This window comes from Drosophila suzukii (genome assembly GCF_043229965.1).
Source record: "Drosophila suzukii chromosome 2 unlocalized genomic scaffold, CBGP_Dsuzu_IsoJpt1.0 scf_2c, whole genome shotgun sequence".
In the NCBI taxonomy this organism is placed as follows: domain Eukaryota; kingdom Metazoa; phylum Arthropoda; class Insecta; order Diptera; family Drosophilidae; genus Drosophila; species Drosophila suzukii.
The window spans coordinates 26,276,204-26,290,912 of record NW_027255896.1 but is presented as its reverse complement, the minus strand read 5'-3'; the positions used below and the strand labels follow the sequence as shown (position 1 = coordinate 26,290,912).

General features: G+C 44.0%; 1 protein-coding gene across 1 annotated transcript in view; it reads right to left on the bottom strand.

Moving 5' to 3' along the window:
* Positions 1-476: 476 nt before the first annotated feature.
* LOC139354382 (uncharacterized) overlaps positions 477-14,709 on the bottom strand; it is a 27,866-nt gene continuing 13,633 nt past the window's right edge. The window contains exon 5 of the mRNA XM_070998607.1: positions 477-510. Coding sequence (XP_070854708.1) covers positions 477-510 — 34 coding nt within the window. The remainder of the gene's footprint in view (positions 511-14,709) is intronic.

Below are 14,709 nucleotides of genomic sequence, written 5' to 3'. Positions count from 1 at the left end.
AAATTGGGTCAATTTATAAGGTGCCTTGCAATTTAAGAAAAGATTTGGAGTGTGAACGAAATGAAAAGTTAGGGAATGAGATGTTAGAGGATAAAATGTTAGGTAGTGAAATATTAGGAAGTGAAAAGTTAGGGAATGAGATGTTAGAGGATAAAATGTTAGGTAGTGAAATATTAGGAAGTGAAAAGTTAGGGAATGAGATGTTAGAGGATAAAATGTTAGGTAGTGAAATATTAGGAAGTGAAAAGTTAGGAAATGAGATGTTAGGTTATGAAATGATAGGTGGTGAAAAATTAGAAAGCGAAATTTTAGAAGAAACTTTAGATAGTAAAATTTTAAAAGTAGAAAAGCAAACAATTTTTGATAGTTTTGAGCAACAGATGATGGAAATAAATGTGGTAGAAGATTCGGAAAAGAAAAGTGTCTATAATATTGGTGAGCAAGTTAGCTATATAGACCAAAAGAAATTAATTGAATTAGTGGAAAAAAGGTATGTCCAGGTAAAGCGACCTGAAAATCCAAATATTAATTGTGAAATGAACATCGTGTTGGAAAATTCTAAGCCATTTAGTTGTGTACCTAGAAGACTTTCGTACAGTGAAAAGGAAGTGTTGCAGAAAATGTTAGATGAATATATTAAGGATGGCATTATTCAAGCTAGTAGATCGGAGTATGCCTCTCCGATTGTATTAGTTAAAATGAAGTCGGGAGATCTTAGACTGTGCATAGATTTTAGACGCTTAAATAAGATCATGGCCAAGGATAATTATCCGATTCCCTTAATTGATGACCTGTTAGATAAATTAGTGGGAAAATCAGTATTTACGAAATTAGATCTTAACAAGGGAGAACGCTATAGTCGAGTACCTCGACTATCAGTTACCCGTTACTCAGCTAAATGGAGATATGCAAGCAGCAAAGCGAGATTAAAATGCGCCACCTACCGGCGGTATACAGATTTAAGCGTTATGGGCGTTAGAGTGGGCGTGGCAAATTTTTTTTTGGATCAATCGATAGGTATTGACGAGACCAATACATTTCAGTTAAAATTTTTTATCTAGCATGAAAATTGTGGGCGTCACAGGGTTTTGCGGTTTGTGGGCGTTAAAGTGGGCGTGGGCGTCAATCGATAGGTATTGATGAGAACATTACATTTCAGTTAAAATTTTCTATCTAGCATCAAAACTGTAGGAGCCACAGTTTTGGGCGGTTTGTGGGCGTTTGTGGGCGCTGCGTAGGAAGCTCAGGAATCTGCACGCCAAATCTCAATAGCCTAGCTCCCATAGTTTCCGAGATCTCAGCGTTCATCCGGACAGACGGACAGACGGACATGGCTAGATCGACTCGGCTAGTGATCCTGATCAAGAATATATATACTTTATGGAAACGCTTCCTTCTGCCTGTTACATACTTTCCGACGAATCTAGTATACCCTTTTACTCTACGAGTAACGGGTATAAAAATGGTTACTTTCATGTGTTTGTTAACAAAGAGTCGGTAAAATACACATCGTTTACTACGCCGTTGGGCCAATTTGAGTTTTTACGTATGCCGATGGGGCTTAAGACTTCTCCACAAGTATTTCAAAGATTCGTCAACGATATATTTTCGGATATGATAAGACAGGACAAGGTTGTTGTGTATATGGACGACATTTTGGTCGCCAGTAGGAACATGGAAGAACACTTCGAAATATTAGCAGAAGTATTTAAAAGGTTAGTGGAAAATAAGTTAGAATTGAGAATGGACAAATGCAAATTTTTACAAGACAAGGTCAAATATTTGGGGTTTTTGATTTCATGCGATGGAATCAAAGCTGATGATAGGGGCTTAGAAGCCATACAAAATTTTCCAGTTCCGACTAAAGTACAAGCAGTCCAAAGTTTTTTGGGGCTCTGCTCTTACCTCCGCCGATTTATTAAAGACTTTTTAATAATAGCGAAACCCTTATACGTTTTAGTGAAAAAAGATAGGGCATTTAAGTTTGAGGAAGATGAATTAAATTGTTTTTCACAATTGAAAGCGAAATTGATGGAAGCGCCCGTTTTAGCTATATACGATCACAGAGACGAAGTTGAGTTACACTGCGATGCCAGTGCTTTAGGGTTTGGGGCGGTACTTCTTCAACGAAAAGCAGACAAGAAGTTGCATCCCATATTCTATTTTTCAAAAAGGTCAACAACTACAGAAGCGAAATACCACAGCTTTGAGCTGGAGACTTTAGCCATTATTTACGCATTAAGAAGATTTAGGATATACTTACAAGGCAAGCGGTTCAAAATTGTAACGGACTGCAACTCCGTTACGTTAACGCTTAATAAAATTGATTTGAATCCAAGAATAGCAAGGTGGGCTTTAGAGCTTCAGGAGTTTGATTACGACTTAAAGCATAGGGCAGGTAGTCAAATGCAACACGTGGATGCACTGAGTCGTTGCAATAACATAATGGTAATAGAATCGAACACGTTTGAAACTAATTTAATAATTTGCCAATCAAAGGATGATAAAATACAAGAGATTAGGACAATTTTAGAAAATAGTGAGCACAAATGGTTTGAAATGAGGAATGGTGTTATATACAGGAAAAGTAATGACAAGAGGATCTTATTTTATGTGCCGAACCGGATGGAGGATCATGTTTTATATAATAAGCCAATAAGCCTTTCGAAATCATTCATATAGATCATTATGGCCCTGTGGATAATAGTAGATCGAAGAAGCACATATTAGCTGTTGTTGATGCGTTCACGAAATTTCTTAGGCTGTATACGACCAAAACAACGAATGCGAAAGAGGCAGTAAATGCAATGACAGATTACTTTCGAGCTTATAGCAGGCCCAAATGTGTTATTTCAGATCGCGGAAGCTGCTTTACTTCGACAGATTTTTCTAAATTTATGGAGGAAAATAACATAAAGCATATTAAAATTGCAACGGGATCGCCACAGGCCAACGGTCAAGTTGAGCGAATCAATAGAAGCTTAGGACCTATGATAGCGAAGTTGGCGGAGCCAGAGAATGGTTTACATTGGGATAATGCCATTGAAAAAGTAGAGTATTCTATGAATAATACAATTCACAATAGTATTAAGCAGCGGCCTAGTGAAACGCTGTTTGGCATAACTCAAAGGGGGAAAGTTTGTGATGAGTTAAGGGAAAGATTAGAGGAGAGTAGTAATGAAATAGAGGTTAGGAAAACGTTAGAAGATATTAGGAAAGAAGCTGAAGAAACACAAGTACATTCGCAGAGGAAAAATGAAGCATACTACAATGCGAGAAGAAAAAACGCAACCGAATTCAGAGAAGGTGATTATGTCATGGTTAAGAATTTTGATAGTACGGCGGGTGTAGCGAGAAAACTTATTCCGAAGAACAAGGGACCTTATGTAATTGAGAAGATTTTGAAAAATGACAGATATTTGATCAAAGATGTTGATGGGTTTCAGTTATCTCGAAACCCATATCAGGGTGTTTGGAGTGTTGATAACATTCGACATTGGATGAAAAAATAGTAGTATAATATATTAATGTATTGTATACATTTATATATGTACTAGATTGTAAGCAATAGATAACCAAATGTTTCAATCGTAAAAAGTAAATTATAAAATATCAGAGATAGTGGGATATCTCAATGTCAGGACGGCCGAGTTGTAATAGGCTGGCTATTATATAGTATAACAGGCAATATGCAATACACTAGTTCTAAGTATTATATTGTTATACTTAAAGTTATAGGAACAGGGCAGAGTATATGTATCTGCTCTGGTCACACTATTCGATCCTCGAGAGAGGAGATGCTCTCTCGAGAGAACCTGAAAACGGGGTTGAAAAGAGAGTTGCCTGCGAGCAGCGAGTTAGTTCAAAACGAGAGTGCGAATAAAGAAGACGTGGAACTACAAACCGTTTGTGAACTTAATCCTGATACACCTAAGATCTATGAGTTAGAAAATTTATAGATGCCAACATATAATCTAGATAGCTCACCATTAATACATTGCTCTAATCATCGGAATCATCCGATCCACCAGAAGTCGACCCAGTACAGGTAGAAGAATCTGAATTTCATAGCCCAGAAGTAGAAGAGAAAGACTTAATTATCCTTAAAATTCCTTCTGTACTTTTTCAATCTGAATTATCAGATCAGGAACCAGCTGATTCCGATGGCGAAATTTAGCAACATCAATTAATAATAATGACAGAAGATATTGTTGCCCAACGGTCATACATTAAGGATATAGCAAATGCTTTCCCAGAATGCAACGGACAAAAACTCCACATTCACCGATTTATCACAGCCTTGAAATTAGTAAACATAACCAAAAGCACATTTAAAGAGATAACTTTTGAAGTCATAAAACCAAAATATAGTAGACTCAACTTTGTAAAAAGTGCAAGATGAGTCCACTATAAACGGAATTTAAAAAAAATGACAAGACACCATTATCGGCGAAACATCCAAGGTAGTCAAAGCAAAAATGGCAAAAACTACTCAAAAGGAAGAAACGGCCGAAAAGTGCACAACTGAAAATGACAATTTACGATAGCTACTTGCAATGCAGTACTAAAATGTCGGGCAATGGCAACTCAATACTATTTGCCAGAAAAGGACAAGGCTATAGAGGTAACAACTACAGAGGTAACTACCGTACCAAAATAATGGGTATTACCAAAATAACGGCTACAACCGAAATAGCGGTTAAAACCAAAATAATGGTTATAATCGAAACTATAATAGCCAGAACAGAAATAACTACAAGTATAATTGAGGTCGTTGAAATTATAGAGGAAACACTAATGTCCGCCTTACCAAGACAGTTTCGGGAAACTCGCAGACACCTTTAGATACGAGAAATTAAAAATACCCAAGGCTTATACAATGAACCTCAATCTCAACATTTACGTACCACTTATTAATTCAGAAACACGGAAGCAAGCAGCTTACGTTTCTTGTGGATAAGGCACCAAATATTTCGCTTTTAAAAGAAAATTCACTGTCGCTGGGGGACCTAAAGCTTCACTGCCAGCAGTACCCATAGGTACCAAAAGCATTGGAGGAGTCCCTGTTTCTGCTAGTCAGCCTAAGGGGTCAAACACTACGCAGCTTTCTGTGCCTACAGGTGAAGTTAGTTCTATAGGAGTCCCTAGTCTCGATAATCAGACGAACGATGTTCAGATTGCTGGTGGTGGATGGTTGTTCCATATAGGAAGCAATTATTTGTGTCTCGTTTAACACCTGAAACCAAATCTGCAGATGCTTTGGAATTTATACACCAGGAATTCCCATCTCCCGGAGATATCAGAGTTCTGTCCAAAAATTTTAATACGTATAGAACTCTCTCGCTCTCCTCGTAGGGGGGTGGTGTGTTAATTGCCGTTACCTCTACTTTAACATCCCAATGACATAGAATTCGTTGGTGTTAAAGTTTCTTTGAAATATTCTTTTATTTATGTAACTTGTTCTTATATTCCACCTGGTTCCTTCCACAGACTTACTTGTCTCTATCCCTCTGTCCATGACTTCGTTGACGGTCTGTTAGAATTATCATTGCAGCAAGTAGGCTTTATGCGTAATTCACGGTATCAAGAATTGACCCACTATGTGTGCCAGAAGACCGGTATCATCCCACATTAGAACTTACAATTGGCCTTCCCTGCGTTGATACCCTCTCTTCTTTACTTTCTCCAACTAAAAGTAGATGCTTTCGTAAATGTGACTTTAATAAGCTCAACAACATGATTTCAAAATATAACTGGACAAATTTATATTATTGCTAAGTAAGAGAGGCCTCCTTGGCTTACCAATGAGTTGCAAAGACTTAGAAACCTTAAAACAAACGTCTACCAAAGTACAAAGAGTCGGGTAGGCCGTCCGATTTTTCCAGATATGTGGTACTCGTACTCGTACTAATTTTAATGTACTTAACAGTTATTGCTCTTCCATGTATTTGAACCGATGTAAATTTGAATTTTCAAAGGATCCGAGGCAGTTTTATAACTTTGTCAACGCTAAGCGAAAGTCTTCAGCATTGTCTTTATCAGTACGATTAAACTCTATTGAGGGATCTACGGATCCCGAAATTGCAGATTTATTTGCTGAATTCTTCCAATCTTCCTAAAGTTCTGTCTCTTGGTCTAATTCTAGCTACCCTAATCACTTAAACAGGGCAAATTGTATTTTTTCTCCCGTATTCACCGAAAGTTCTTTCTTAAGTCATTTAGAAACTATAACGCCAACTTATTTTCCGGGGCCAGATGGACTCCCTGGGTGTGTGCCTAAGTTAAGTAACACCCATTCTTTAAATTTTTTCATTTGTCTAGCTTATCATCTGTTTTTTCTACTATCTGGAAATATTCTTTTATTATTCCACTCCACAAAAAGGGTGCGAAGGTTAATGTTCAGAACTATAGAGGAATCTCCAAATTGTCAGCAGTTCCTAAAACATTTGAACGCATTATTACCTCTCATTTGCAACATTTGTGCTCCTCTTTGATATTTCCGTGTCAACCTGCTCGAATTGATATCTTTCGTATTAGATGGATTGAACTAAAAAATTGCATACAGACTTTAATATATAGATTTTAGTTGACTCTGTAAACCACTATATTCATTTATTCAAATTAGATCAGCTCGTGTTTCGAATAAATTGGATTTCAAGTTATTTGAATGGTAGATCTCAGAGGGTTTTATTCAAAATCGCTGTTTCTAAGGTGATCAACGTGACATCTGGAGTGCCTCAGGGCAGTCATTTAGGCACTTTGCTGTTTACTCTGTTTATAAATGATCTTCCCTCTATCGTAACTCACTCTCGTGTACTAATGTATGCTGATAATGTTAAGCTTTGTTTTGTTACGTACGCCCTCCACATAGAAAGATTCACATAGAGAAACAACGACGAATCTTTAGCCAGGGGGAGGGGTGCATGTGACTAACCAGACTCATACTGGTAAAGGCAGATGAAAAAGCAATTCGGCAATTCTCGGGTGTCGCGTGGCCAGAACAACGGCCACTATCAACCTATTGGTAACCATACTCCGGTAGCTGGCAAAGGGCAACAGCCGGCCGTTGACTCCCAAGATAGTAGATATCAAGAAACAGCAATTCTAGGTGGGAACACCTAGTTTATCCGATCCATACCCGCAGCCAAGTTAAAGCTCTAGTCTGGTATAAAAGACCTTAGACGAATAGAGAAAGAGAGAGAATCCATTTGGGTGTCTTGCTGACGGAAGCCGGCAGCTTCGAGGGATGGCGACTTTCCCTGGGGCAGTCGTCCATGGAGTCTTCTGCCACCAGGACCAGCCACCATATCCAACAGTCCTTGAGGGGAACACAATTGCAGCTCGAAATAAACTTGTGTCGAACCAGCACTGCTATTGTCATCAAAGAACGTGGAAAAGATCAGCAATAAGGACGACATCCGACATACTGCGATGATTGTGGACGCAGTATCCGTGATCTCCATGCTCCTGAAATTTGTTCAGTTGTACAGACAGACAGACAGACAGACAGACAGACAGACAGACAGACAGACAGACAGACAGACAGACAGACAGACAGACAGACAGACAGACAGACAGACAGACAGACAGACAGACAGACAGACAGACAGACAGACAGACAGACAGACAGACAGACAGACAGACAGACAGACAGACAGACAGACAGACAGACAGACAGACAGACAGACAGACAGACAGACAGACAGACAGACAGACAGACAGACAGACAGACAGACAGACAGACAGACAGACAGACAGACAGACAGACAGACAGACAGACAGACAGACAGACAGACAGACAGACAGACAGACAGACAGACAGACAGACAGACAGACAGACAGACAGACAGACAGACAGACAGACAGACAGACAGACAGACAGACAGACAGACAGACAGACAGACAGACAGACAGACAGACAGACAGACAGACAGACAGACAGACAGACAGACAGACAGACAGACAGACAGACAGACAGACAGACAGACAGACAGACAGACAGACAGACAGACAGACAGACAGACAGACAGACAGACAGACAGACAGACAGACAGACAGACAGACAGACAGACAGACAGACAGACAGACAGACAGACAGACAGACAGACAGACAGACAGACAGACAGACAGACAGACAGACAGACAGACAGACAGACAGACAGACAGACAGACAGACAGACAGACAGACAGACAGACAGACAGACAGACAGACAGACAGACAGACAGACAGACAGACAGACAGACAGACAGACAGACAGACAGACAGACAGACAGACAGACAGACAGACAGACAGACAGACAGACAGACAGACAGACAGACAGACAGACAGACAGACAGACAGACAGACAGACAGACAGACAGACAGACAGACAGACAGACAGACAGACAGACAGACAGACAGACAGACAGACAGACAGACAGACAGACAGACAGACAGACAGACAGACAGACAGACAGACAGACAGACAGACAGACAGACAGACAGACAGACAGACAGACAGACAGACAGACAGACAGACAGACAGACAGACAGACAGACAGACAGACAGACAGACAGACAGACAGACAGACAGACAGACAGACAGACAGACAGACAGACAGACAGACAGACAGACAGACAGACAGACAGACAGACAGACAGACAGACAGACAGACAGACAGACAGACAGACAGACAGACAGACAGACAGACAGACAGACAGACAGACAGACAGACAGACAGACAGACAGACAGACAGACAGACAGACAGACAGACAGACAGACAGACAGACAGACAGACAGACAGACAGACAGACAGACAGACAGACAGACAGACAGACAGACAGACAGACAGACAGACAGACAGACAGACAGACAGACAGACAGACAGACAGACAGACAGACAGACAGACAGACAGACAGACAGACAGACAGACAGACAGACAGACAGACAGACAGACAGACAGACAGACAGACAGACAGACAGACAGACAGACAGACAGACAGACAGACAGACAGACAGACAGACAGACAGACAGACAGACAGACAGACAGACAGACAGACAGACAGACAGACAGACAGACAGACAGACAGACAGACAGACAGACAGACAGACAGACAGACAGACAGACAGACAGACAGACAGACAGACAGACAGACAGACAGACAGACAGACAGACAGACAGACAGACAGACAGACAGACAGACAGACAGACAGACAGACAGACAGACAGACAGACAGACAGACAGACAGACAGACAGACAGACAGACAGACAGACAGACAGACAGACAGACAGACAGACAGACAGACAGACAGACAGACAGACAGACAGACAGACAGACAGACAGACAGACAGACAGACAGACAGACAGACAGACAGACAGACAGACAGACAGACAGACAGACAGACAGACAGACAGACAGACAGACAGACAGACAGACAGACAGACAGACAGACAGACAGACAGACAGACAGACAGACAGACAGACAGACAGACAGACAGACAGACAGACAGACAGACAGACAGACAGACAGACAGACAGACAGACAGACAGACAGACAGACAGACAGACAGACAGACAGACAGACAGACAGACAGACAGACAGACAGACAGACAGACAGACAGACAGACAGACAGACAGACAGACAGACAGACAGACAGACAGACAGACAGACAGACAGACAGACAGACAGACAGACAGACAGACAGACAGACAGACAGACAGACAGACAGACAGACAGACAGACAGACAGACAGACAGACAGACAGACAGACAGACAGACAGACAGACAGACAGACAGACAGACAGACAGACAGACAGACAGACAGACAGACAGACAGACAGACAGACAGACAGACAGACAGACAGACAGACAGACAGACAGACAGACAGACAGACAGACAGACAGACAGACAGACAGACAGACAGACAGACAGACAGACAGACAGACAGACAGACAGACAGACAGACAGACAGACAGACAGACAGACAGACAGACAGACAGACAGACAGACAGACAGACAGACAGACAGACAGACAGACAGACAGACAGACAGACAGACAGACAGACAGACAGACAGACAGACAGACAGACAGACAGACAGACAGACAGACAGACAGACAGACAGACAGACAGACAGACAGACAGACAGACAGACAGACAGACAGACAGACAGACAGACAGACAGACAGACAGACAGACAGACAGACAGACAGACAGACAGACAGACAGACAGACAGACAGACAGACAGACAGACAGACAGACAGACAGACAGACAGACAGACAGACAGACAGACAGACAGACAGACAGACAGACAGACAGACAGACAGACAGACAGACAGACAGACAGACAGACAGACAGACAGACAGACAGACAGACAGACAGACAGACAGACAGACAGACAGACAGACAGACAGACAGACAGACAGACAGACAGACAGACAGACAGACAGACAGACAGACAGACAGACAGACAGACAGACAGACAGACAGACAGACAGACAGACAGACAGACAGACAGACAGACAGACAGACAGACAGACAGACAGACAGACAGACAGACAGACAGACAGACAGACAGACAGACAGACAGACAGACAGACAGACAGACAGACAGACAGACAGACAGACAGACAGACAGACAGACAGACAGACAGACAGACAGACAGACAGACAGACAGACAGACAGACAGACAGACAGACAGACAGACAGACAGACAGACAGACAGACAGACAGACAGACAGACAGACAGACAGACAGACAGACAGACAGACAGACAGACAGACAGACAGACAGACAGACAGACAGACAGACAGACAGACAGACAGACAGACAGACAGACAGACAGACAGACAGACAGACAGACAGACAGACAGACAGACAGACAGACAGACAGACAGACAGACAGACAGACAGACAGACAGACAGACAGACAGACAGACAGACAGACAGACAGACAGACAGACAGACAGACAGACAGACAGACAGACAGACAGACAGACAGACAGACAGACAGACAGACAGACAGACAGACAGACAGACAGACAGACAGACAGACAGACAGACAGACAGACAGACAGACAGACAGACAGACAGACAGACAGACAGACAGACAGACAGACAGACAGACAGACAGACAGACAGACAGACAGACAGACAGACAGACAGACAGACAGACAGACAGACAGACAGACAGACAGACAGACAGACAGACAGACAGACAGACAGACAGACAGACAGACAGACAGACAGACAGACAGACAGACAGACAGACAGACAGACAGACAGACAGACAGACAGACAGACAGACAGACAGACAGACAGACAGACAGACAGACAGACAGACAGACAGACAGACAGACAGACAGACAGACAGACAGACAGACAGACAGACAGACAGACAGACAGACAGACAGACAGACAGACAGACAGACAGACAGACAGACAGACAGACAGACAGACAGACAGACAGACAGACAGACAGACAGACAGACAGACAGACAGACAGACAGACAGACAGACAGACAGACAGACAGACAGACAGACAGACAGACAGACAGACAGACAGACAGACAGACAGACAGACAGACAGACAGACAGACAGACAGACAGACAGACAGACAGACAGACAGACAGACAGACAGACAGACAGACAGACAGACAGACAGACAGACAGACAGACAGACAGACAGACAGACAGACAGACAGACAGACAGACAGACAGACAGACAGACAGACAGACAGACAGACAGACAGACAGACAGACAGACAGACAGACAGACAGACAGACAGACAGACAGACAGACAGACAGACAGACAGACAGACAGACAGACAGACAGACAGACAGACAGACAGACAGACAGACAGACAGACAGACAGACAGACAGACAGACAGACAGACAGACAGACAGACAGACAGACAGACAGACAGACAGACAGACAGACAGACAGACAGACAGACAGACAGACAGACAGACAGACAGACAGACAGACAGACAGACAGACAGACAGACAGACAGACAGACAGACAGACAGACAGACAGACAGACAGACAGACAGACAGACAGACAGACAGACAGACAGACAGACAGACAGACAGACAGACAGACAGACAGACAGACAGACAGACAGACAGACAGACAGACAGACAGACAGACAGACAGACAGACAGACAGACAGACAGACAGACAGACAGACAGACAGACAGACAGACAGACAGACAGACAGACAGACAGACAGACAGACAGACAGACAGACAGACAGACAGACAGACAGACAGACAGACAGACAGACAGACAGACAGACAGACAGACAGACAGACAGACAGACAGACAGACAGACAGACAGACAGACAGACAGACAGACAGACAGACAGACAGACAGACAGACAGACAGACAGACAGACAGACAGACAGACAGACAGACAGACAGACAGACAGACAGACAGACAGACAGACAGACAGACAGACAGACAGACAGACAGACAGACAGACAGACAGACAGACAGACAGACAGACAGACAGACAGACAGACAGACAGACAGACAGACAGACAGACAGACAGACAGACAGACAGACAGACAGACAGACAGACAGACAGACAGACAGACAGACAGACAGACAGACAGACAGACAGACAGACAGACAGACAGACAGACAGACAGACAGACAGACAGACAGACAGACAGACAGACAGACAGACAGACAGACAGACAGACAGACAGACAGACAGACAGACAGACAGACAGACAGACAGACAGACAGACAGACAGACAGACAGACAGACAGACAGACAGACAGACAGACAGACAGACAGACAGACAGACAGACAGACAGACAGACAGACAGACAGACAGACAGACAGACAGACAGACAGACAGACAGACAGACAGACAGACAGACAGACAGACAGACAGACAGACAGACAGACAGACAGACAGACAGACAGACAGACAGACAGACAGACAGACAGACAGACAGACAGACAGACAGACAGACAGACAGACAGACAGACAGACAGACAGACAGACAGACAGACAGACAGACAGACAGACAGACAGACAGACAGACAGACAGACAGACAGACAGACAGACAGACAGACAGACAGACAGACAGACAGACAGACAGACAGACAGACAGACAGACAGACAGACAGACAGACAGACAGACAGACAGACAGACAGACAGACAGACAGACAGACAGACAGACAGACAGACAGACAGACAGACAGACAGACAGACAGACAGACAGACAGACAGACAGACAGACAGACAGACAGACAGACAGACAGACAGACAGACAGACAGACAGACAGACAGACAGACAGACAGACAGACAGACAGACAGACAGACAGACAGACAGACAGACAGACAGACAGACAGACAGACAGACAGACAGACAGACAGACAGACAGACAGACAGACAGACAGACAGACAGACAGACAGACAGACAGACAGACAGACAGACAGACAGACAGACAGACAGACAGACAGACAGACAGACAGACAGACAGACAGACAGACAGACAGACAGACAGACAGACAGACAGACAGACAGACAGACAGACAGACAGACAGACAGACAGACAGACAGACAGACAGACAGACAGACAGACAGACAGACAGACAGACAGACAGACAGACAGACAGACAGACAGACAGACAGACAGACAGACAGACAGACAGACAGACAGACAGACAGACAGACAGACAGACAGACAGACAGACAGACAGACAGACAGACAGACAGACAGACAGACAGACAGACAGACAGACAGACAGACAGACAGACAGACAGACAGACAGACAGACAGACAGACAGACAGACAGACAGACAGACAGACAGACAGACAGACAGACAGACAGACAGACAGACAGACAGACAGACAGACAGACAGACAGACAGACAGACAGACAGACAGACAGACAGACAGACAGACAGACAGACAGACAGACAGACAGACAGACAGACAGACAGACAGACAGACAGACAGACAGACAGACAGACAGACAGACAGACAGACAGACAGACAGACAGACAGACAGACAGACAGACAGACAGACAGACAGACAGACAGACAGACAGACAGACAGACAGACAGACAGACAGACAGACAGACAGACAGACAGACAGACAGACAGACAGACAGACAGACAGACAGACAGACAGACAGACAGACAGACAGACAGACAGACAGACAGACAGACAGACAGACAGACAGACAGACAGACAGACAGACAGACAGACAGACAGACAGACAGACAGACAGACAGACAGACAGACAGACAGACAGACAGACAGACAGACAGACAGACAGACAGACAGACAGACAGACAGACAGACAGACAGACAGACAGACAGACAGACAGACAGACAGACAGACAGACAGACAGACAGACAGACAGACAGACAGACAGACAGACAGACAGACAGACAGACAGACAGACAGACAGACAGACAGACAGACAGACAGACAGACAGACAGACAGACAGACAGACAGACAGACAGACAGACAGACAGACAGACAGACAGACAGACAGACAGACAGACAGACAGACAGACAGACAGACAGACAGACAGACAGACAGACAGACAGACAGACAGACAGACAGACAGACAGACAGACAGACAGACAGACAGACAGACAGACAGACAGACAGACAGACAGACAGACAGACAGACAGACAGACAGACAGACAGACAGACAGACAGACA